This window comes from Salmo salar, chromosome ssa10 (assembly GCF_905237065.1).
Source record: "Salmo salar chromosome ssa10, Ssal_v3.1, whole genome shotgun sequence".
Lineage (NCBI taxonomy): Eukaryota > Metazoa > Chordata > Actinopteri > Salmoniformes > Salmonidae > Salmo > Salmo salar.
In genome coordinates this window covers 6,756,772-6,783,573 of record NC_059451.1, presented here as the reverse complement: position 1 = coordinate 6,783,573, position 26,802 = coordinate 6,756,772, and the positions used below count along the sequence as shown (strand labels likewise).

The following is a 26,802-nucleotide window of genomic DNA, read 5'->3' as shown; positions in this document are numbered from 1 at the left end:
CTTTTGACTGAATTTGTTTTGTTTTAAAGATGAGTAGAGAATTGCATGGCCTCTGAAGGCACATTTGAAAGTGTACCATACAATAAGGGGATCTGCAGTTCCTGTGTTATGCAAGAAAAAGTCAGTTATAAATTATTTTGTCTTGGTTAAGAACAGATTATCATCCAATAGGCTTTGATTCAATTTCCAATATCCCCGACCACGTGGAAATTCTGTAAGAGTTTTGTGGATGCCAATTAGGTGGTGGTGTGATCGCATACTGTCCACTATACAACACTTTTTTTACTTTAGGTGCCAGCGAAAAGGACACAACAAAGTAGTCAAGATGACTAGCTTGATTAAGTCTCTTACATGTACTGTATATTTCACTAGGTCAGAGTTTTTAAGCCTCCACATATCCTTAAGTCCTAATGTGTCCATCATAGTCGTGATCTTTTGTCTCTGAATGGCACATATACACAATCCATGTCTCAATTGTCTCAAGGCTTAAAAATCCTTCTTTATCCTGTCCCCTCCCCTTCATCTAAACTGGATGAAATGGATTTAACAAGTGACGGCAATAAGGGATCATAGCCTTCACCTGGATTCACCTGGTCAGTCTATTTCATGGAAAGAGCAGGTGTCCTTAATGTTTTGTACACTCAGTGTATAGGCTAGCCTACCATTTGTATTTGATATTCATACTTCTGCTTATTCGATCTGGTCACAAACATAGGCCTACGGCATTGAAACAAATTCTTGTTTAAAAAAAATCTAATCTGTGCCTTAGAACCAAAAAGTTGCACGTCTTGACTGTTGACCAATGACCAGTCATCAGCATTGGTGTGCAAAGGCAGGTGCACATATACAGATTAGTGACCAGAAAATAGTCTACCTACATTAATATTACTCATATAAAGTAGGCTACCGTTTTAGCAATCTGCTATGGATGCACAGTATAGTGAAACTCCTGTACTTTTTAGACACTAGAAAATGAAAAATGGTTCGGTACTAGCATTTGTGTTAGTTTCGGCACTTCTATCAAATGTGTCTCATGTCTTAGAAGAATTTATCCTTTCTCAATCAGTATATCAGCGCAGCCGATGTCACCTTATAGTGTGAGTGCACCGTGCATTTCTCTGGTCTGCTCCACTTAAAAAAAAAAATAATAACATATATATTTTGTAGGGGCTTTAATATTGCAGATATTTTGTAGCTTCCATCAATGTAATTGTCTGCATCACTTCCAATCCCCATATATAGATATATACACTGCTCAAAAAAATAAAGGGAACACTAAAATAACACATCCTAGATCTGAATGAATGAAATAATCTTATTAAATACTTTTTTCTTTACATAGTTGAATGTGCTGACTACAAAATCACACAAAAATAATCAATGGAAATCCAATTTATCAACCCATGGAGGTATGGATTTGGAGTCACACTCAAAATTAAAGTTGAAAACCACACTACAGGCTGATCCAACTTTGATGTAATGGCCTTAAAACAAGTCAAAATGAGGCTCAGTAGTGTGTGTGGCCTCCACGTGCCTGTATGACCTCCCTACAACGCCTGGGCAAGCTCCTGATGAGGTGGCGGACGGTCTCCTGAGGGATCTCCTCCCAGACCTGGACTAAAGCATCCGCCAACTCCTGGACAGTCTGTGGTGCAACGTGGCGTTGGTGGATGGAGCGCGACATGATGTCCCAGATGTGCTCAATTGGATTCAGGTCTGGGGAACAGGCGGGCCAGTCCATAGCATCAATGCCTTCCTCTTCCAGGAACTGCTGACACACTCCAGCCACATGAGGTCTAGCATTGTCTTGCATTAGGAGGAACCCAGGGCCAACCGCACCAGCATATGGTCTCACAAGGGGTCTGAGGATCTCATCTCGGTACCTAATGGCAGTCAGGCTACCTCTGGCGAGCACATGGAGGGCTGTGCGGCCCCCCAAAGAAATGCCACCCCACACCATGACTGACCCACCGCCAAACCGGTCATGCTGGAGGATGTTGCAGGCAGCAGAACGTTCTCCACGGCGTCTCCAGACTCTGTCACGTCTGTCACGTGCTCAGTGTGAACCTGCTTTCATCTGTGATGAGCACAGGGCGCCAGTAGCGAATCTGCCAATCTTGGTGTTCTCTGGCAAATGCCAAACGTCCTGCACGGTGTTGGGCTGTAAGCACAACCCCCACCTGTGGACGTCGGGCCCTCATACCACCCTCATGGAGTCTGTTTCTGACCATTTGAGCAGACACGTGCACATTTGTGGCCTGCTGGAGGTCATTTTGCAGGCTCTGGCAGTGCTCCTCCTTGCACAAAGGCGGAGGTAGCGGTCCTGCTGCTGGGTTGTTGCCCTCCTACGGCCTCCTCCACGTCTCCTGATGTACTGGCCTGTCTCCTGGTAGCGCCTCCATGCTCTATACACTACGCTGACAGACACAGCAAACCTTCTTGCCACAGCTCGCATTGATGTGCCATCCTGGATGAGCTGCACTACCTGAGCCACTTGTGTGGGTTGTAGACTCCGTCTCATACTACCACTAGAGTGAAAGCACCGGCAGCATTCAAAAGTGACCAAAACATCAGCCAGGAAGCATAGGAACTGAGAAGTGGTCTGTGGTCTCCACCTGCAGAACTACTCCTTTATTGGGGGTGTCTTGCTAATTGCCTATAATTTCCACCTGTTGTCTATTCCATTTGCACAACAGCATGTGAAATGTATTGTCAATCAGTGTTGCTTCCTAAGTGGACAGTTTGATTTCACAGAAGTGTGATTGACTTGGAGTTACATTGTGTTGTTTAAGTGTTCCCTTTATTGAGCAGTATATATTTATATATACACACATACATACACACACGTACACATAAATACATATATACAGTTGAAGTCGGAAGTTTACATACACATAGGTTGGAGTCATTAAAACTCGTTTTTCAACCACTCCACAAATTTCTTGTTAACAAACTATAGTTTTGGCAAGTCAGTTAGGACTTCTACTTTGTGCATGACACAAGTCATTTTTCCAACAATTGTTTACAGACAGATTATTTCACTTATAATTCACTGTATTACAATTCCAGTGGGTCAGAAGTTTCCATACACTAAGTTGACTGTGCCTTTAAACAGCTTGGAAAATTCCAGAAAATGATGTCATGGCTTTAGAAGCTTCTGATAGGCTAATTGACATAATTTCAGTCAATTGGAGATGTACCTGTGGATGTATTTCAAGGCCTACCTTCAATCTCAGTGCCTCTTTGCTTGATATCATGGGAGAATCAAAAGAGATCAGCCAAGACCTCAGGAAAAATAATTGTAGACGTTCACAAGTCTGGTTCATCCTTGGGAGCAATTTCCAAACGCCTGAAGGTACCACATTCATCTGTACAAACAATAGTACGCAAGTATAAACACCATGGGACCAGGCAGCCGTCATACCTCTCAGGAAGGAGACGCGTTCTGTCTCCTAGAGATGAACGTACTTTGATGCGAAAAGTGCAAATCAATCCCAGAACAGCAAAGGACCTTGTGAAGATGCTGGAGGAAAGAGGTACAAAAGTATCCACAGTAAAAACGGGTCCTTTATCAACATAACCTGAAAGGCCGCTCAGCAAGGAAGAAGCCACTGCTCGAAAACCGCCATAAAAAAAGCCAGACTATGGTTTGCAACTGCACATGGGGACAAAGATCATACTTTTTGGAGAAATGGTGTGATGAAGTTAAAATAGAACTGTTTGGCCATAATGACCATCATTATGTTTGGAGGAAAAAGCGGGATGCTTCCAAGCTGAAGAACACCATCCCAATCGTTAAGCACGGGGGTGGCAGCATCATGTAGTGGGAGTGCTTTGCTGCAGGAGGGACTGGCGCACTTCACAAAATAGATGGCTTCATAACGAAGGAAAATTATGCGGATATGTTGAAGCAACATTCAAGACATCAGTCAGGAAGTTAAAACTTGGTCGCAAATGGGTCTTCCAAACGGCCAATGACCCCAAGCATACTTCCAAAGTTGTGGCAAAATGGCTTAAGGACAACAAAGTCAAGGTATTGGAGTGGCCATCACAAAGCCCTGACCTCAATCCTATAGAACATTTGTGGGCAGAACTGAAAAAGCGTGTGTGAGCAAGGAGGCCTACAAACCTGACTCAGTTACACCAGCTCTGTCAGGAGGATTGGACCAAAATTCACCCAACTTATTGTGGGATGCTTGTGGAAGGCTACCCGAAACATTTGACCCAGGTTAAACAATTTAAAGGCAATGCTACCAAATACTAATTGAGTGTATGTAAACTTCTGACCCACTGGGAAAGTGATGAAAGAAATAAATGCTCTCTCTCTGCTATTATTCTGACATTTCACATTCTTAAAATAAAGTGGTGATCCTAACTGACCTAAAACAGCGATTTTTTACAAGGATTAAATGTCAGGAATTTATTAATACGGAGTTTAAATGTATTTGGCTAAGGTGTATGTAAACTTCCTACTTCAACTGTATGCACATCTTTAAAAAAAAGAAAATCCTTTTGCCTTCCAACCCAACAACTTCTCTCCCAGTTGGAGTAAACTAGTGAACAACACTTAGTCCTGTATTTCCAGTTTATACATACTATAAACATTTTATGGAGAGTCTATTTTAAAATAATTTTATTTTGTTTGTTTTTAACTCTTGTCTTTCCTCTTCCCTCAACCTTCCAATATATTTATAATATTTATATTTGTAATGTCCGTCCTGTTTGATTTCTATTTGCCATATCTTTCAAACTGTGCTCTTTCAAAAAAGTTCTTAACCTATATAAGTTTTACAGGCAAAGTATGTTTTACATTAGTTATCTTGTTATTAGTTATTATTTAGATAAAGTTCAAATGAGTTTATATATAAATGTCTGGAACATTTACATTTTGGAGAATCTCTTGTAAAATGGGTTAATATAATGTATAGTAACCCTATGAGTAAAAAGGTAAAATATGGCTAATTCTCTGAAAGTTTTAAAATGTCAAGAGGAGTATAACAAGGTTGTCCACTATCGGCAGTGAAGAGGCGACTCCGGGATGCTGGCATTCTAGGCAGAGTTGCAAAGAAAAAGCCATATCTCAGACTGGCCAATAAAAAGAAAAGATTAAGACGGGCAAAAGAACACAGACACTGGACAGAGGAAGGCCAGCATCCCGGAGTCACCTCTTCACTGTTGACGTTGAGACTGGTGTTTTGCTGGTTCTATTTAATGAAGCTGCCAGTTGAGAACTTGTGAGGCATCTGTTTCTCAAACTAGACACTCTAATGTCCTTGTCCTCTTGCTCAGTTGTGCACCTGGGCCTCCCACTCCTGTTTCTATTCTGGTTAGAGCCAGTTTGCGCAGTGCTGTGAAGGGAGTAGTACACAGTTGTATGAGATCTTCAGTTTCTTGGCAATTTCTCGCATGGAATAGCCTTCATTTCTCAGAACAAGAATAGACTGACACGTTTCAGAATAAAGGTCTTTGTTTCTAGCCATTTTGAGCCTGTAATCAAACACACAAATGCAGATGCTCCAGATTCTCAACTAGTCTTAAAGAAGGACAGTTTTATTGCTTCTTTAATCAGAACAACAGTTTTCAGCTGTGCTAACATAATTGCAAAAGGGTTTTCTAATGATCAATTAGCCTGATAAACGATAAACTTGGATTAGCTAACACAACGTGTCATTAGAACACTGGAGTGATGGTTGCCGATAATGGGCCTCTGTACGCCTATGTAGATATTCCATAAAAAATCCAGCTACAATAGTAATTTACAACATCAACAATATCTACACTGTATTTCTGATCAATTTGAAGTTATTTTAATGGACCAAAAAAATTGCTTTTCTTTCAAAAACAATGACTTTTCTAAGTGACCCCAAACTTTTGAACGGTAGTGTATATGACAATTATCTGATGGTCCGACCGCATTCTCCACTTACTCATTGCTAGAGCTAGCTCTGTCCTGTCGAGGAACCACTGGACTGGGATTCTGGGCTGCTTCATGTTAGCTCCCCACTCATGCTGCTCAGAAGTTAACACACTTGAATAAATTAACACGACATGTAGAAATGTTTTAACTGTTAATTACTGTTCACAAACCAATGTCCATGCAGGCTAGAACACTTAACAATGCAATAAGATACCGGTAGCTTCCAGCTTGGACTTCCTAGTTCACAATTCACTTCCCTCGTAGTTTGTTTGTGACCTTAACGCAAAATATGCTGAATTTCACAACTATATTCATTTACTTAGTAGTCTCCCTCACGCAGAAATACTTTCCTTCAGTATCCCTTCTTCTTCGTGTGGCTTTCTGGCAGACTAGATTGCACATTTTGGTAAAAATCTTAAAATGGCACCAACATATAGACCTGCACACTATCCCCAAAAACCCACCACCCATCCCACTACTTTGGCCCTAAACGATCCTACACCAGGCCGTCTGCCTGGGAGGATGGAACCCATTCTCTCAAATCTTCCTGTAGATCTTCTAAACTAAAATCTCTCACCCCCAAATATTTCTCTGCTGCTGCAACTTCCACATCCATCTTCTGTGATTTCTGCTCCTTTAACGCAGTGCAGTTGACCACCAACCTTACTCACCCTCTCTGGATCTGGCTCCCAGTCTAATCACTCACCTTTCAGCTATCATCCACTCTCTTCACTGCCTCAGCATAGGAAACTTTCTGCCCAACTCAAACTCTGGCAATCTCAACCTGTCTCTCTCTCACAGGGCACTTCAGATCCCCAGCTGCATGGGCACCCCCACAGTTGACCCACAGTGCTCTCTCTATCCCAACTGTACACTCCCTCTGACTATGCCCTCCTGTGACAAAAACTCTAGTACGAATTCGGACCCAGGTGCAGAGAAACACAGCAGGCAGAGGTGAGGGTAAATCCAGAATGTTTACTGAAGTATTCACAGGAAAAACAACAAAACAAGCGCACATGAGTACAACACAAGATACCTAAGCAACCAGCCCAGTTCCATAGAGGAACCTAAATAGTCCTAAACTAGGTGAACCCAATAATCCCAATCAGGCTCACCTGGACACTAGAAACATAAGGGTGCCCCCCAGTAGCACCCTCAGAGATAATACTCCATGATGACCTCTATCCTGTGACACACTCATACACATTTCGCACATCATGGGATCTCCTTCTACACACTGCTGCAGCATGTTCGAAGCCTTGGCACCTAAAACACCGTAGCGGGTTCGGAACATAGGCCTTCACAGAATAGCAAATATAATCTAACCTGACCTTATCAGGTAGAAACTCTTTGTCAAAGCTCAAGACAGACAGGGTATTCTCACTCTCGCCATTGTCACTGGGTCTACGTCTCACCAAAGGGCTGGCATCACAAACACCAGGAATATTATTTTTCATTTGATCTACCTCTAGACTCAATGCTACCCCACCTTTGAGCGGAGCCGTCTTCCGGAGAGCAAAGCACGCCACAGGTTGAGCCTGAGCCACGAAGCTTCCTCTGGGCGGAGGATGCACAAATAATCTAAACAATTCCTCTTCTCAAAACTAGCACAGGTATAACTATTCCCAGTTTCTCCTTTAACAAGCTTGACACAACGTACAGTGATGTGAACAATAATTTACTCCCTATCTGATTTTCTCTATTTTTGCAAATTTTTTATACTGAATGTTATCAGATCTTCAACCAAAACCTAATATTAGATAAAGGGAACCTGAGTTTACAAATAAACAAAATATATGGTTGTTTTATTTATTTAATTAACAAAGTTATGCAACACCCTATTCCCTTGTGTGAAAAAGTAATTGCCCCCTTTCACTCAATAACGGGTTGTGCCACCTTTAGCTGCAATGACTGCAACCATATGCTTCCTGTAGTTGTTGATCAGTCTCTCACATCGCTGTGGAGGAATTCTGGCCCACTCTTGCATGCAGAACTGCTTTAACTCAGCGACATTTGTGGGTTTTCATGCATGAAATGCTCGTTTCCAGTCCTGCCACAACGTTTCAATTGGGATTAGGTTTGGACTTTGACATTCTAAAACTATTCATGTAGACTTGATTGTGTGTTTTAGATCATTGTCTTGCTGCATGACCCAGCTGCGCTTCAGCTCACAGATGGATGGCCTGACATTCTCCTGTAGAATTATCTGAGCAGAATTCATGGTTCCCCTAGGGCAAGTCGTCTAGGTTCCGAGGCAGCAAAGCATCACCCTTTTTTACCTTTATTTAACTAGGCAAGTCAGTTAAGAACAAATTCTTATTTTCAATGACAGCCTAGGAACAATTGGTTAACTGCCTTGTTCAGGGGCAGAACAACTGTTTTTTTCCTTGTCAGCTTGGGGATTCGATCTTGCAACCTTTCGGTTACTAGTCCAACACTCTAACCAATAGGCTACCTGTCGTCCCCTGCCATCACCATGCTTGATCGTTGGTATGAGGTTCTTGCTGTGAAATACAGTGTTTGGTTTTCTCCAGGCATAATGTGAACCATGTCGTCCAAAAGTTACACTTTTGAATAATCTGTCCATAGAACCTTATACCAAAGGTCAAAAAGTAAAAACCACTGAGCTAGCAAGCAGATTGTTGATTTGCTGTAGAGCTATAGGATCGGGTGCAGGAAAAACGTCAAATTGTAGGGAGAGAGTATTGCCATAAATGAATATGCCGCTCCAAAAATTGGTTGGTGATCATGAATATGAACCGTTTACTTTGCAAGCTCACCAGCAATGGGGCATCAAGCAGCAATTACTGACATAGGCCTTCTGTTTTTTTGGTATGTCAGAATTGCTTGAAATTTATAATTTACTTATGAAGCTTGAATTTGGAAATTGTTGTTCAAATTAATTATTATATAATCAAAATGTTTCTGACAAAATAATGAAAAGGGCTGTTTGGTAGCCTCAATAAATAAACAAAGATTTGTAGTTGAACAAATCATTGCCTGTATAGATTTTTTTACTTGACTTGAGACTTGACTTGCTCTGAGAATGCACGACTTGAACTTGACTCAACCCATTTTACTTGGGACTCGACTTTAGACTTGGACCTTGTGGCTTGTCACTCGAATAATCGTGACTTGGCCCCACCTCTGCTTAAAACCGTGTTATAATCTCCCACCATAATAACAGGATAATGTGTTCCCTGCAAGCTCAATAGATTGTTATGTATATTTTCGAAGAAGTGTGGATCATCATTATTTGGACCGTATAGATTAACCTCTTACATCTAGACGTTCCGCTAGCGGAACACCTGCTCCAATATCCAATGATAGGCGTGGCGCGAATTACAAATTCCTCAAAAATACAAAAACTTCAATTTTTCAAACATATGACTACTTCACAGCATTTTAAAGACAAGATTCTCCTTTATCTAACCACACTGTCCGATTTCAAAAAGGCTTTACAGCGAAAGCAAAACATTAGATTATGTCAGCAGAGTACCAAGCCAGAAATAATCAGACAGCCATTTTTCAAGCTAGCATATAATGTCACAAAAACCCAGAAGACAGCTAAATGCAGCACTAACCTTTGATGATCTTCATCAGATGACACACCTAGGACATTATGTTATACAATACATGCATGTTTTGTTCAATCAAGTTCATATTTATATCAAAAAACAGCTTTTTACATTAGCATGTGACGTTCAGAACTAGCATACTTCCGGGGGAATTTGCTAACAATTTACTAAATTACTCACGATAAACGTTCACAAAAAGCATAACAATTATTTTAAGAATTATAGATACAGAACTCCTCTATGCACTCGATATGTCCGATTTTAAAATAGCTTTTTGGTGAAAGCACATTTTGCAATATTCTAAGTACATAGCCCAGCCATCACGGGCTAGCTATTTAGACACCCGGCAAGTTTAGCCTTCACCAAAATCAGATTTACTATTATAAAAGTTTGATTACCTTTTGTTGTCTTCGTCAGAATGCACTCCCAGGACTGCTACTTCAATAACAAATGTTGGTTTGGTCCAAAAGAATCCATCGTTATATCCGAATAGCGGCGTTTTGTTCGTGCGTCCCAGACACTATCCGAAATGGTAAATCAGGGTCGTGCGCATGGCGCAATTCGTGACAAAAAAAATCTAAATATTCCATTACCGTACTTCGAAGCATGTCAACCCGCTGTTGAATTTTTTTTTTAATGCAATTTATCTCGTAAAAAAGCGATAATATTCCGACCGGGAATCTCCTTTTCGGCAAACAGAGGAAAAATCACAAAGACGGGGGCGGCCAGGGCACGCGCCTAAGCCCACAGTCCCTTGATCGGCCACTTGAGAAAGGCGATAATGTGTTTCAGCCTGGGGCTGGGATGACGACATTCAGGTTTTTCCCGGGCTCTGAGCGCCCATGGAAGACGTAGGAAGTGTCACGTTAGAGCAGAGATCCTTTGTAAAAGATAGAGATGGCAAAGAAGTTCAAGAAATGGTCAGACAGGCCACTTCCTGTAAAGGAATCTCTCAGGTTTTGACCTGCCATTTGAGTTCTGTTATACTCACAGACACCATTCAAAGAGTTTTAGAAACTTTGGAGTGTTTTCTATCCAAAGCCAATAATTATATGCATATTCTAGTTACTGGGCAGGAGTAGTAACCAGATTAATTCGGGTACGTTTTTTATCCAGCCGTGAAAATACTGCCCCCTAGCCATAACAGGTTAATGAGCCAAATGTGTTTATCGTCCAATAGCATGTTTTAAAAGGATCCACTTTCCTTGTGGGTCTGTTTGGACAATTTGCAGTTTCGGATCAAAATTATTGTTAAAACCTCTCTAGGACATATGGTACGGTAGCGTCCCACCTCGCCAACAGCCAGTGAAATAGCAGAGCGCCAAATTCAAAACAACAGAAATCTCATAATTCAAATTTCTCACACATACAAGTATTATACACCATTTTAAAGATAATCTTCTCGTTAATCCAACCACATTGTCCGATTTCAAAAAGGCTTTACGGCGAAAGCATAGCATTAGATTATGTTAGGACAGCACCTAGACAAGAAAAACCACACAGCCATTTTCCAAGCACAGAGAGGCGTCACATAAACCAGAAATACAGCTAAAATGAATCACTAACCTTTGATGATCTTCATCAGATGGCACTCATAGGACTTCATGTTACACAATACATGTATGTTTTGCTCGATAAAGTTCATATTTATATCCAAAAACCCTATTTTACATTGGCGTGTAATGTTCACAAATGATTTGCCTCCAAATCTTCCGGTGAATGAGCACATCAATTTACAGAAATACTCATCATAAACTTTGATAAAAGATACAAGTGTTATGCACAGAATTATAGATAAACTTCTCCTTAATGCAACCGCTGTGTCAGATTTCAAAAAAGCTTTACGGCGAAAGCAAACTTTGCAATAATCTGAGTACAGCGCTCAGGCATCAAAACAAGCCATACAGATACTCGCCATTTTGGAGTCAACATAAGTCAGAAATAACATTATAAATATTCACTTACCTTTGATTATCTTCATCAGAATGCACTCCCAGGAATCCCAGTTCCACAATAAATGTTTTTTTTTTCTTCTATAAAGTTCATCTTTATGTCCAAATACCTCCATTTTGTTTGCGCGTTTAGTCCAGCACTCCAAATTCACTAAGCGCACGAGTTTAGTCCAGACGAAAAGTCAAAATAGTTCCAATTACAGTTCGTAGAAACATGTCAAACGATGTATAGAATCAATCTTTAGTCTGTTTTTATCATAAATCTGCAATAATATTCCAACCGGACTATTCCATTGTCTTTAGAATTGAAAGGAAAGGCAGCTCGCTCTCTCGGCCGCACGCATGTTTGAGCTCATGCCAATTTTCCAGACACATGACTGAATCAGCTCTTATTCTCTTCCCATTCACAGTAGAAGCCTGAAACAAGGTTCTAAAGACTGTTGACATCTAGTGGAAGCCTTAGAAAGTGCAATATGACTCCACAGACACTGTATACTGGAGAGGCAATCACTTGAAAAACTACAAACCTCAGATTTCCCACTTCATGGTTGGATTTTTCTCACGTTTCTGCCTGCCATATGAGTTCTGTTATACTCACAGACATCATTCAAACAGTTTTAGAAACTTCAGAGTGTTTTCCATCCAAATCTACTAATTATATGCATATTCTAGCTTTTGTGCCTGAGTAGCAGGCATTTTACTTTAGGCATGTTTTTCATCCAAGCTACTCAATACTGCCCCGCTTTCCTAGAGAAGTTAATTAATATCATCACCCCTTTAGATTTTTTTTCTCCCACAGAAATAAATGTGTCCCTCCCAGTCCATTTTCCACACAACATCATCTATAGTTGTAGAGTGAGTTTCCTGTAAACAATAGGTATTATATTCCTTATCTTTTAGCTAGGTAAAGATTGATCGTCTTTTTATAATCTGCTAAACCATTAGAAATTATAATTAGCTATACTTATTTTATCACTTACCATAATGAGATACAAGTTTAAATTATACTTACCATAATAAATGAATTTACTACCAAAAAGTACCATTGCAATCAAGCTGCTAGGCATATCTATATATGATATTTATAATGTTCCTAACAGTCCTCCTTTGTCCTTTCCCTGAAACGTCACATGGTTGGCATTTTTTGATTTTCCATGTGTGCTCCATAACATTGATCCTAGGGCCCATGAGAAGTTGGGACACTTCCCTTGAAAAAAGCTCAAAGTGCCACTTACAGCACAAAAACAGGTTAGAGCAGTAAGCATTTCACCTCGGTTGTACTATATAAATTTGGTATAATTGTATTTTTCTTATCCCCAAATGCTTTCATTTCTTTCAAATTAGACAGATAATACACATAGGTAGTTCCTACAAAAATAGAATTACCTTTAACAAGGAACAGGCAGTAGAAATTTGAAATTTAAGGAAGCAAATATAACATGTGATTCAATGTAATCTGTGTTTCTGGTCATACCTCATACCAATAATAAAGATCAGTAAGAACAGAAATAATGATAATGATACCAACTGTAGTATTAACATTAAAATAATAATACTATTAGTGACAATAATAGTAACCATAGTTGTACAGATTAACATACCATTCATAATAGCTCAAATGATTCGGTGTAGGAAAATATTACCATTTCTGTCCCATACAGTCCCTATCATCATCACCTAATAGCAGCGATGGCGGAATGCATACACCCCCCCCCCCACACCCCACACACGCACGCACACACACACACACACACACACACACACACGCACTCCTCTCCCCATGCACACACGCACACACACACACACACACACACACACACACACACACACACACACACACACACACACACACACACACACGAGTAGGCTTGCTATGTGAATGCACATACAGTTGTAACCGTACGTGAGGAGTGCCAATTGTGCAGGGGCCTCATTTATAACCGTTGTGTAAATTTAACACTAAATAGCTGTTAAAGATTTGTAAACTTGGCACACGCCATACATACCCATGTTTCCCATTCTAAATCAGACCTGTCATAAAATTGCACACGTGGATGAGTATTATAATACCGCCTGAAAAACTCCCATCACCCACCTTTTATGGTGACAATAACATCCTTATTTACTGTATAGTTTGGAAGTATTGGAATTAGGCCAAGACAGTATCTAAAGGAATTGCAATGGCGAACTTGATCAAATGTCTTTGGAGGAGTTTGTGTTATCTGACTGTTTCTGAAAGACGAAAACAATTGTAAATTGTTGTGGACCTGTAGATAGATTGTTTAAATGCAATAATGTTGTGTATTCACATTTTCCTCAAACGTAAATATGCCACTGCCTGCGAATTTTGAAACATTGTCTACTTGGATTTTTTTTTAAACTATAGTAGGCCTACTTACAGTGGTAGTCTACACACTTCAATGCAAAATATCAACTGTCTGCTCACCTTTTAAATTCTAATGTATCTTATAAACCGCACACCCTGTCGGTTACATAGAGCAAAAACGTTTAATTATAATATCCTACGCAATTAAATGGGAGATGCGCGTGGTAATTTGGTGTATGGCTACTATGGGAATATAAACTCATCATGACCAGTAACGATTCAACCAATTCTTATAGCTTTTAGCCGTACCCTCATACGTATTCTTCTCTGCTCCTCTGGGGATGTAGAGGTGAATCCAGGCCCTGCAGTGCCTGGCTCCACTCCTACTCCCCAGGCGCTCTCTTTTGATGACTTCTGTAACCGTAATAACCTTGGTTTCATGCATGTTAACTTTAGAAGCCTCCTCCCTAAGTTTGTTTTATTCACTGCTTTAGCACACTCTGCCAACCCGGATGTCCTAGCTGTGTCTGAATCTTGGCATAGGAAGTCCACCAAAAACTCTGAAATCTTCATCCCTAACTACAACGTTTTCAGAAAAGATATAACGACCAAAGGGGGCGGTGTTGCAATCTACTGCAGAGATAGCCTGCAGAGTTCTGTCCTGCTATCCAGGTCTGTACCCAAACAATTTGAACTTCTACTTTTAAAAATCCACCTCTCCAAAAACAAGTCTCTCACCGTTGCCGCCTGCTATAGACCCCCCTCGGCCCCTAGCTGTGCTCTGGACACCATATGTGAACTGATTGCCCCCCATCTATCTTCAGAGCTCGTGCTACTGGGACATGCTTAACACTCCAGCCATCCTACAATCCAAGCTTGATGCCCTCAATCTCACACAAATTATTAATGAACCCACCAGGTACAACCCCAAAGCCGCAAACACTGGCACCCTCATAGATATCATCCTAACCAACGTGCCCTCTAAATACACCTCTGCTGTTTTCAACCAAGATCTCAGCGATTACTGCCTCATTGCCTGCACCCGTAATGGGTCAGCGGTCAAACGACCTCCACTCATCACTGTCAAACGCTCCCTGAAACATTTCAACGAGCAAGCCTTTCTAATCGACCTGGCCCTGGTATCCTGGAAGGATATTGACCTCATCCCGTCAGTAGAGGATGCCTGGTTATTTAAAAAAAATGCCTTCCTCACCATCTTAAATAAGCATGCCCCTTTCAAGAAATTTAGAACCAGGAACAGATATAGCCCTTGGTTCTCCCCAGACCTGACTGCCCTTAACCAACACAAAAATATCCTGTGGCGTTCTGCATTAGCATCGAACTGCCCCCGCGATATGCAACTTTTCAGGGAAGTTAGAAACCAATACACACAGGCAGTTAGAAACGCCAAGGCTAGCTTTTTCAAACAGAAATTTGCTTCCTGCAACTCAAACTCTAAAAAGTTCTGGGACATTGTAAAGTCCATGGAGAATAAGAACACCTCCTCCCAACTGCCCACTGCACTGAGGATAGGAAATTATGTCACCACCGATAAGCCCACTATAATTGAGAATTTCAATAAGCATTTTTCTACGGCTGGCCATGCTTTCCACCTAACTACCCCTACTGCATTCAACAGCACTGCACCCCCCACAGCTACTCGCCCAAGCCTCCCCCATTTCTCCTTCTCCCAAATCCATTCAGCTGATGTTCTGAAAGAGCTGCAAAATCTGGACCCCTACAAATCAGCTGGGCTTGACAATCTGGACCCTTTCTTTCTTACCCTTTCTTTCTTATTACTAGCCTGTTCAATCTCTCTTTCGTGTCATCTGAGATTCCCATAGATTGGAAAGCAGCTGCTGTCATCCCCCTCTTCAAAGGAGGTGACACTCTTGACCCAAATTGCTACAGACCTATATCCATCCTACCCTGCCTTTCTAAAGTCTTCGAAAGCCAAGTCAACAAACAGATTACCGACCATCTCGAATCCCACCGCACCCTCTCCGCTATGCAATCTGGTTTCAGAGCTGGTCATGGGTGCAACTCAGCCACGCTCAAGGTCCTAAACGACATCGTAACCGCCATCGATAAGAAACAATACTGTTCTGCCGTATTCATTGACCTGGCCAAAGCTTTTGACTCTGTTAATCACCACATCCTCATCGGCAGACTCAGTAGCCTTGGTTTCTCAAACGATTGCGTCGCCTGGTTCACCAACTACTTCTCTGACAGAGTTCAGTGTGTCAAATCGGAGGGCCTGCTGTCCGGACCTCTGGCAGTCTCTATGGGGGTACCACAGGGTTCAATTCTTGGGCCAACTCTTTTCTCTGTATACATCAATGATGTCGCTCTTGCTGCTGGTGAATCTCTGATCCACCTCTACGCAGACGACACCATTCTGTATACTTCTGGCCCTTCTTTGGACACTGTGTTAACAACCCTCCAGACGAGCTTCAATGCCATTCAACTCTCCTTCCGTGGTCTCCAACTGCTCCTAAACACAAGTAAAACTAAATGCATGCTCTTCAACCGATCGCTGCCTGCACCTGCCCGCCTGTCCAGCATCACTTCTCTGGACGGTTCTAACTTAGAATTTGTGGACAACTACAAATACCTAGGTGTCTGGTTAGACTGTAAACTCTCCTTCCAGACTCACATCAATCATCTCCAATCCAAAGTTAAATCTAGAATTGGCTTCCTATTTCGCAACAAAGCATCCTTCACTCATGCTGCCAAACATACCCTCGTAAAACTGACCATCCTACCAATCCTCGACTTCGCGATGTCATTTACAAAATAGCCTCCAATACCCTACTCAACAAGCTGGATGCAGTCTATCACAGTGCCATCCGTTTTGTCACAAAGCCCCATATACTACCCACCACTGCGACCTGTACGCTCTCGTTGGCTGGCCTTCGCTTCATAATCGTCGCCAAACACATTGGCTCCAGGTCATCTACAAGACCCTGCTAGGTAAAGTCCCCCCTTATCTCCGCTCACTGGTCACCATAGCAGCACCCACCTGTAGCACGCACTCCAGCAGGTATATCTCTCTGGTCACCCCTAAAGCCAACTCCTCCTTTGGTCGTCTCTCCTTCCAGTTCTCTGCTGCCAATGACTGGAACGAACTACAAAAATCTCTGAAACTGGAAACACTTATCTCCCTCACTAGCTTTAAGCACCAGCTATCAGAGCAGCTCCCAGATCACTGCACCTGTACATAGCCCATCTATAATTTAGCCCAAACTACTACCTCTTCCCCTACTGTATTTATTTATTTTATTTATTTTGCTCCTTTGCACCATATTATTTATATTTTAACTTTGAACTTTCTTCAAACTACAAATCTACCATTCCAGTGTTTTATTTCAATTCATTTTCATTTTAGTCATTTAGCAGACGCTCTTATCCAGAGCGACTTACAGTAGTGAATGCATACATTTCAATTCATTTCATATTTTATTTTTTTCCCCCCCATACTGCCCCCCCATGGGAATCAAACCCACAACCCTGGCGTTGCAAACACCATTGCAAACACCATGCTCTACCAACTGAGCCACAGGGATGCTATACTTTATTTACTTTGCCACCATGGCCTTTTTTGCCTTTTTTTTTGCCTTTACCTCCCTTATCTCACATAATTTGCTCACATAGTATATAGTCTTATTTTTTTCTACTGCATCATTGATTGTATGTTGTTTTACTCCATGTGTAACTCTGTGTTTTTGTATGTTGTCGAACTGCTCTGCTTTATCTTGGCCAGGTCGCAATTGTAAATGAGAACTTGTTCTCAACTTGCCTACCTGGTTAAATAAAGGTGAAATAAATAAATAAATAAAAAGGTGAGGAATTTATTCTGCAGTGGTTATGATGTGTATTATGTTTATAAATTAAATATTTTCTACGTTAGAAATGTCACATTACAGTACTCAGACATTGCCTACAAAAGTCATTGGAAAAGGTGAACCGTCTGATCTAACATTAAACTCCCATAGAGTAAAATAGGCTACTTGAAATAGCTTATCTATTTACTACTGTGAAGCAGGTCCAATTAAATGAGAGATGGGGTGAATGGTAGTCTATTCTAATTTGTTATAGGCCTATAAGCTATTTCGCGAGTAGCCTATGAAACCATCACAGTCAGAAAAGGTGAGGAATTTATTCTGCAATGATCATGGAAATGAAAAAAAAATGAAAATATATGTCTATTCTAATTATTGTAGTATGCAAAGATAAATCGATTTTCGCTTTTCTCACTAATGGCTAATGATTGCATCTTGTTACTATATTTAACTAGGCCTACCCATTTATTGTGTTTTTTACATTGGATAAAAGTACAGACTCAGAGCTAGAAAATTGTATATCATACACTGCAGTTGAAGAACAATGGGAAAGGAATTCTGCTTTGATACAGTGTGGTAGAAATGGCTATCAACACATACTGAGCAGCTCACGTTATAAACAGAAGCATGCTACATGGCAGACCAATCCAAAGTCATCTCCCTGCATGTCCAGCCCTTCTATTAGTTCAGCCAATCATGGCTAGCGGGAAGGTTCCTGCCTTTTTCCATGGCTAAACTACTAGGCTCGTTATTTAACAATTTAATTTGTATTTAAGGATGTAATACAAGTTTGTTATTTACGGCACATGAAAGTTCACGTTCCAGAAGGCATTTCTGCCGGAGAAAATGCATTTTGATAAACAATGTATGTTTACTTTCAAATGCCTCTCCTGTGAAGTAGTGACGTGAGACATATGCCTAGTTTCCTGAAACGAGTCACAAATGGCAACTTTTGCATGAAAACTGGCACATATTTTGGGGAATATTGAGTATGTAACATTTATAAATGAGGCACGAGGGCCTACTTGAAAGTCTCAGAGCGACTGACGTCACCGATTGAAGTGCTACAAAGCGCGCACCGCTAGCTAGCCATTTCATAGTGGTTACACTCATCCCCCTTTGACCTTCTTCTCTGTAGCAACTCCAGCAGTGTGATCCGTGTCAACAGAATGAATGTAACAGGCTTGCTTCCATCCCTTTCCTTGCCCCAACCTGGGCTCAAACCAGGGACCCTCTGAACACACTCCTACGATAAGTGCCATGGGATATTTAATGACACAGAGATTCAAGACACCTGTTTACCGTCCCATCCGAAAGATGGTACCAATGCCCCAGGGCAGTGATTGGGGACATTGCCCTGTGTAGGGTACCGTCTTTTGGTTGGGACGGTAAACAGGTGTCCTGAGTCTCTGTGTCATTAAATATCCCATGGCACTTATCGTAGGGATGTTAACCCCGGTGTCCTGGCTAAATTCCAATCTGGCCCTCAAACCACCATGGCCACCTAATCATCCCCAGCTTCCAACTGGTTCAATCATCCCCTGTAACTATTCCCCAGGTCATTGCTGTAAATGATAATGTGTTCTCAGTCAACTTACCTGGTAAAATAAAAAATAAAAATAAACTATTATTCCACAAAAGCCGCAGCCCTTGCAGAGCAAGGGAAACAACTACTTCAAGGTCTCAGAGTGAGTGACGTCACCGATTGAAACGCTACTAGCATGCACCGCTAACTAACTAGCCATTTCACCCCGGTTACACACACAATGTACTGTAATATGGACATTGTTCAGACTCAGATTTGGTTTACAGTGGTCTTAAGAATTCACTAATTATAATCACATTCCTTGATAAATCTGTTTTGATGCCGCATGCAATGACCAGGAAACTTAATGCAAGCGAATGCACACGAATAGGTTTTGTATCAGATTTTTGCAATATATTACAAATAGATTTCATCACCATAAATGTTTCAGTAGTGTAGTGTTATTGTGACTGGCTGACAAGAATGCAACTACAAGTAGATACAACATCTAGAAGAATATTGTGATTCTGGCCTTTGGGGCAGTGTAGCAAGCAGAAAAATAAGAGTGGAGTTGTTTTTGACTTCTTAAAAGGCAAAAAGAAAAGAAAAGGTTCTACTGGGGTCCTGTGTGCCTTGTTACCCGAGTGATGGTGGGTCCCTGGGTGAATGTGATAATGGTTGATGGGAGAAGAGGACGGGTGCAGCTAGTGAGTGTAAACATGCAGACAAAGGGGATCCATTAGGATTGCACACACCACGCATGATCTTCCAGGTAAGGCATTTTGGTTTCACCCAGCAGCCTGCCAGTCGGTTGTGCGCTGTATCCGTGACAGCTAGCTATTTTCCTTTTGTAGTAGCAAGAAAACAAACCAACAAATTCAACCTATGTGAATGACAGGTACGGATTGAGTGACAGGGGAGGGATTTTGGGGTGGGAGGAGCTACTCAAGATAACTTGGTTGTGTTCACTCAGAACAACTGTGTGGAGAGACACCATTTGGCTAGCTTGTTTGTTTGTTTGTTTGTTTGGGGCAGCAGATAACTCGGTGAGCACTGCTAGCTCTTGGTCATGTGGAGGTGAAAGCGGGACCTCTGAGTAGTAGCAGCCACTAGGCCCAGCCCTATTGAATGGTCACTCAGCACTTAGCTTCCATTAAGGGATTTCCCTCCTCCGGATTATTGACTTTATGGCTTTTTTTTACTAGCTTGTCTGGATTTGTAGCGTTTTACAGTTTGTGTTTCAAAAATTCCACAACGAAGAAACTAAAGCACACAGAGCAGCATCAGAGCTGGTGTTGAGGAGGATGTTAAAGGCGGATGGTACATATTGTGTGAAATTCAAGACTGACTGACACCACTGGACTTTTGAACATGAGAAGAATGTCTCCCTTCCTTTGCCTTGCAGGTGAGAGGGTCAAGGATGAACATCTTTGAGAGCTGTTTGCCTGGACTTTAACCCCCAGTCATCGCTACCAAATCATGCAGAGACCATCCACACAAGGCACTATGGCATGCTCTCTGTGGAAACTACCAACCTTCTGCTGGCTTATTGCAATGGCCCTAATACAGTCTTCAGAGGGTAAGTACACAGTCCTGTTATGTGCAATAACCTAATATTGAAATCCTTTGAAGTTAGAACATTATATATTAATATCAATGTTTTTTTGTAACAATTAGACAGGGAATATGTCAAGGGCCTGTTCTTCTCATTCAATCAATGAAATGTTTGTTGTCTTCCTCAAGTTTAGCATTTAGGCTCTGAAATAAAATAATCACTTTTGCCAGAGTAGCTCCTCTGACTGCATGCAGTAGTTGTATGAATACAGTGGCCTCAGAGGATGAGGGATAATATTGAGTGGTTTCATTAGTTGGTGAATTGTGATTGGTTTGAGATTTTCTGCTTCAAAGCATCAGTTGTCCCTGGTGCAATCAAAGCTTCTACTGGATACATGTTTAATTTTGCACTGAGATTCCCTTGTATATACTGTACATCTTAATCTAGAAATCTAAACCATACATGTTTTTAATCACAGCAAATGTGGGCTTTGATTAATAGACTAAAATAGATCAGAATCATGCCTAAACTATCTCACAACCATTCAGGCCAACATAATATGCATAATGGCAGGAATAGTACACCCACAAATGTATTAGGATCTTCGAATATTTCAAATTTAGGCTTTATGCCAAATGTAGCATCTTTAGAACGCAAGGAATCAGTAAATGCACTGTTTTGGGGGTTTATTTGTGCCAACTGTTCACTGCTTTTTCTTCTAATGGTTGGATTGACAAGGAGCGGTTATCCTATATGGGTGAATCAAACAAAAAATTATGCACATTGTCATGATTTCATAATTTGCTCATGAAATATAGATGCCCAATCCTGTACATGTTATGATCCCATCTAACACTGAGGTGGACTCACAACAGAGTTTGTCCCAAATGGCACCCTATTCCCTACATAGTGCACTACTTTCTATGGGCTCTGGTCAAAAGTATTGCACTATGTACAGAATAGGGTGCCACTTGGAAAACAGCCACAGTCTTTGCTACAATGGTCTGTTTCTGCTTGTCTGGTGTAGTGTATCCTGTGGGCTGGAAGGGATTTACGTAGTAGAGGACCAAGGTGAATGCTGACTAGAGCTGGGACAAAGAAAATTATCAACACCGACCAAACCGAGCACTTATCATAGACACTTTTCTGATATCGTTCATCACGATAAGTAGCATATACTAGAGAAATGTGAAGTTTGAAGAATGATAACAGTAATCTTTTGCCTTGAGAGATATTGTCCTGAAAACGAGCCAAAGAAGGTGGTCACCATTTTCAGCCTGCGTTAATAGATGCACCTATTCACTAATCCATATGAAACCTTTTCATTTGGTTTCTCGTGAGCCCCTCTTCTCCTCCGCGGTCCCGTTCTAACAACGGGGCTCAGCCTTGCAGGAGTTTCATTAAATAATATTCCCAAGTAAACATGGTTCATTAAACTGCATCCTGCCTGTAATATATTTTTAATGCATTTTTATAATTGAATTAAAATGGGTTACTGCCGGGCTATAAATGGCTAAAAGTTTTGATTTAAGACACTGCAAGATTGATTGCTCTGAGGGTTCTCCCGCTCTTCTTTCCTTTACATCCCTCAAAAATTCACATCTCATCGTCCCCATTTGACTCTGTGGGCAGATGTACAGTGGGGTCCGAAATTGACACCATGATAAAGATGAGCAAACATTCCTGTTAAGGCAGATTGCCTATTTAAGTATTGCACTGGGTGAGGTAGAATAACATTAATCTAAAATTGAGTTTCGAAATAGCGTTTTTGGGAGATCTGGAGAGACCTGGTCAGTCAATTACTAATACTCTTATAAAAGTATTTATCTTCAACTTGCAATCAATGGATTCTATTCGATTAGATAGATTCAAATTGTATGTTAACAGCATAGTTGAAAGATATATGGTGCGTAGAAGTCCGAAGAGGGTGGCCAGCAGAGATGGGTGGGATGGGCTGAGGGAAGCTGAGGATTGGGATGTGGAATTGGAGATAAGTGGGAGTGGAGTTGCTGGGTGGGGGATAGAATGACAGTCAAAGGTAAAAATAAAACAAAACAAAAAGTATGTTTGAATGACACTGAGGGGCAACGTTGTTACAGCTAATGCCTGTTTGCTTGAGGCTGATGCCGCACAGGTGTTTGTACACATGCATATACGCACACTCTCATTCAAAGATACACACGCACATGTAAATAGTGCCATACATGCACTCAAACATATTCAGTTGGCCTTGCTGAATGGTTGTTTTCTGTTTTCCTTTGTCTTTTGTTCATTTTGTTGACTGTTGGTGCATTAGGGGATGGGGGCTTGGGGACAGGGGCTTGGGGCTTGGGGGTGGGGAATGGAATTATTTTAATATGATTTTGGGGGCAGGGGGAGGCGTCTCTGGTTGAGGGGCAGCTCTCAGGAACTGTGGGAGGGCTGGTGGCCTGGCGGTTGGTCTCGGAGGGCTGGTGGCCTGGCAGTTGGGAGCTTGGGCCGGTGGCTGATAGTTTGCTGGTTTGGGTTCCCGTTTTTTAGCTTGTGGGAGATCTGTCTGTGCCAGGGCGTTGACCCCGGTTGCTTCTGTGGGTCGCTCTGGATCGGAGTCTGTTAGATGACTGGATGTAATGTAAAATGTTGAGTGGCTTGTCTGCAAGTAGATTGTATGTTTAAAAAAAAAAGATATGAAGAATCCACATGACCATATATAATAAACACAATAATATTATTCCCTGTCATCAGCATTCCAACACATTCTCAGAGCCAGTAGTCAGAGCTAGTAATCATAAACCATCATTCTCCCCAAAGCATTTACAAATAGATTAATTTCAAGGCATACCCAACATTACTTTCTATATAACATCAAACATTCTACCACTATTCCCAACAGTGCGTCTTTAGATGCAAATCAACTGAAACATCAAACAGAAAGGAAAATGTAAACAATATTGTGGGTTACTCACAGTTGGGTATTGGATGCACAGATAACAGAAATAAAATGATAAATGCTGGAGAGGGTTTTTACTACTGCCTGAATGGCTTGGCACTAAACTAATAAGACCAATTAGCTCAGGTATTTAACAAGTAAAATTGGTTGTAGGTGAACTCCAAGCATAGAGATGTATAGAGGTCTCTAGTGTCCAAAAGCCTGTATAACATGGGCAGTGTCATTGAGGACTGATACGTTACGATCTATGGCTCAGAGGTAACTGCAATTAAAGGGATAGTTAGTGCAATTAAAAAGAGACAGTTAACGTTAGCCTTTTCTACAGCTAAAAGTGGTCTCTGCTGGTTTTGCTCTTACTCCTCAGGGGCTGTGCAAGCAGGCCTGGTTTGATCTAGGTCATGCTTTGATCTAGGTCAACCTCAGGCAAGCTAATCAAACAGGCCACCAGTCTGAAGAAGGGTTTGATGTTTGCTCAGAAGGGGTCAGCCAGGATTTGGCTATGTTGCCGTCGACCAACAAGCCCCCTTGTCAGTATAGATAGCTTGGGGTAGAGCACTGTCGTGCTGCCCAATGAGGAGCAAGTTGGGAGTAACTGGGTCCTGGTCAGGTAGACGGATGATGAAGGGGAGTGGTACTGCTGCCCCATGGAGCACCATGGCTGGTGGTTCTGGAGGAGGGTGGCGTGCATGAATGGCAAATGCAGGAGGGGTATGCAATGCCTCTACTCTGGGCCCCCATGAGCCCACAGTTGCATGCTGTTGGAACACTATGAGGATCTGACCCCTGTCACTGGAGGATGAGGTGGAGTTGGCTTGCACGCCACAGGAAGGTGTCTTGCAGTGTCCTCTTCACCAGGAGCTAGGTTGAACACTAGTCTGAATTTGCCGCTGTGTTGCTCAATGAGGTGGCGTGGCAGGTAACAGGATTCCAGGGATCCTTACTCAGCGTCAAGAGTAAGTTTGGCGACATAGCCTGAGGTTACCAGCTTCTTGATCTCCTAATGGTGGACTTTGGCCAGCCTTGGGTTCTTTAGCAACCGACGCTCAGTGCCACGAATGGAAGGCATCACTGCTTGTTTTGTAACATGCAGCTGTGGGCTCATGGGGGCCCAGAGTAGAGACATTGCATATCTCTGGAGCCCATCCACCAAGATTATTGTGGTCTTTTCCTCCAGGAGATTCAAGGCACACTGATCTTGCTTGGAACATGTGAATTCCTTTCCAAAGAGGGAATGTGTCCACCTAAAATAGCTTCTGTACATTCTTAAGGAATTAAGTGACTGGGGAAGCAATGGTAGCGAATAGGCATTGCTGGACGTGTGTGTGTGACATCAGGCTTGCTGGGCCCTGCACAGCCCAACCAAGCAAGGTGTGGACAGCGACAGGGCCTCCCACAGGGCCAGTATGGAATGGCTCAATGGGGACCAGCAGGTATGGATGGTCAGACCCTATGAGCAATAGAGGCCGTGGCCTGTGGATCTTTGGCAGCGGCATGACCTTCAGTTGTGGGAAATTCCTCTGAAGCATGTCAGAAGGGGAGGTGTGCTCCGTTAGGCAGATACTGTCTGCTGTGACTGCACTGTGGACTTGATGCCGGGTGCCGCTGTCTCCTTCAGGGGATATGGTGAATGACACAGAAGCTCCGCTTTCTTGGAGAACATCTTAACGAATAGTTTGAAGGCTCAGTATCTCTGATTCACCCTCTAACCCAAGGCAATAGGCAGCGGCAGGGAGAATGACTGAACGTTCAGAGCCGTCATAAAGATGGGAAAGGTCTCCATCGCCTCTTCACCATGATTTAAGATTAGTCTGACCACTTTTAACATAACTCATGCTGAGCGGTTTGGGCAGTCAAGGTAGAGGACACCAGTCTCGGCTTTGTCAGTACTGACCAGAAGGACGCTCCTGTTCTCTTGCGGTATGACCTCATGTAGCACGGTGAGGTTTAACTCCTTGCAGGTGTTGCATGGCTTTTTTAGGGTGCATTCCTTTGGGGAGTGTTTTCGCCCACACTTCAAGCAGCATACTTTAACCGAGATCCAATCCCTGATATTCTCCCTTGAGAAGATTGAACTCAGGACATGAGCCTAGGAAGTGTTCTTCCCCTTCACAGTAAGGACAATAGAATTCAAACTTGGGCTTGTTTTTGATCGATTGTTGCTGCTTACCACGAAGAGATCTGTAACTGGCTGGTTTGTGTTCATGTTCACTGGTCAGGAACATGGTGGTACCCAGGCACCATGGTTCTTTCCGGTTAACCTCCCGCTTGTCCTGGTAGAGAACAGAGGCTGTCTGTGAGAGTCTTCCGGCCCTTGCTTACACCTGCAACCAGCCAGACAGGTTCTGGAGGGTATAGGTTTGTCCTACTCTAAGATACCATGAGTCAAGCAGCTCTCAATAAACCCAATCACGGTATTCAGGTGGCAATTTACCCAGTAGCTTTTACACATTTGAACTCGGCACACTGGTGACCTTCCAATGTCTGCAGCATGCCTATAAAGGATTGGATGGAGAAAGCAAATTCTTACCTTTACATGTGACGCATTGAGAATGTTGCCAATGTCACACTGCACGAGCTGACGGGGCTGTCCATACTTGACATTTAGGGCATTGAGAGCTGAGGTGTATGGCCTAGTGTTGTACATATATTACTTTGCCAGTTTCTGTGCACTTGGCATTTTCAGATGATCCAGGAGCACTTTAAACGTGCACTGTTCTGAGAGGTGGCCATGGTTACCTAGGATACTGTCTAAGGCCATATTCAAGAGGGTGAATTCACTCTCTTGCCCAATTTCGAAATAAGGCAGCTTAGGTCTGGGTATAACATAAGCAGAGGTGACAAGGAGCTCCATCATGTTGGCCCCATTGTCTGGCGGTGGTAGCGATAGGGGGAGAAAGGGGTTAGGGTGCTCCACCACCACCAGTTGATGAGTTGAAGGCTGAGAGGATGGCTGTGCTAGCTAGTCAGAGCCAGGGTCAGACTGTGCACCCTGGGATCCTAATTGTGGGCGTGGCCCAGAAGTTTGGAGATGTGTTGGTAACCCAACCAGACTGTGAAGGCTTGAGTAAGTCTTGTATCTATTAAAGTATTGTGAGATAGGAGCTGGTACAGGGTGCATGTGTCCCAGTTAGAGGACAAGGTTAGGGAGAGAGACATGAGGTTACATTTAGAGAGTTTG

General features: G+C 42.2%; 1 protein-coding gene across 16 annotated transcripts in view; it reads left to right on the top strand.

The window, feature by feature from the left end:
* The window catches only part of adgrl2a (adhesion G protein-coupled receptor L2a), a 215,429-nt gene that overhangs the window by 23,370 nt on the left and 165,257 nt on the right, over positions 1 to 26,802 (top strand). For all 16 annotated transcript variants that reach the window (XR_006756885.1, XM_045687266.1, XM_014215666.2 and 13 more), the window contains exon 2: positions 20,546 to 20,719. Coding sequence is in view for 15 of the 16 variants with exons in the window: in XM_045687266.1 (XP_045543222.1) it covers positions 20,620 to 20,719 (100 nt within the window). In the remaining variant the exon portion in view is untranslated. The remainder of the gene's footprint in view (positions 1 to 20,545; positions 20,720 to 26,802) is intronic.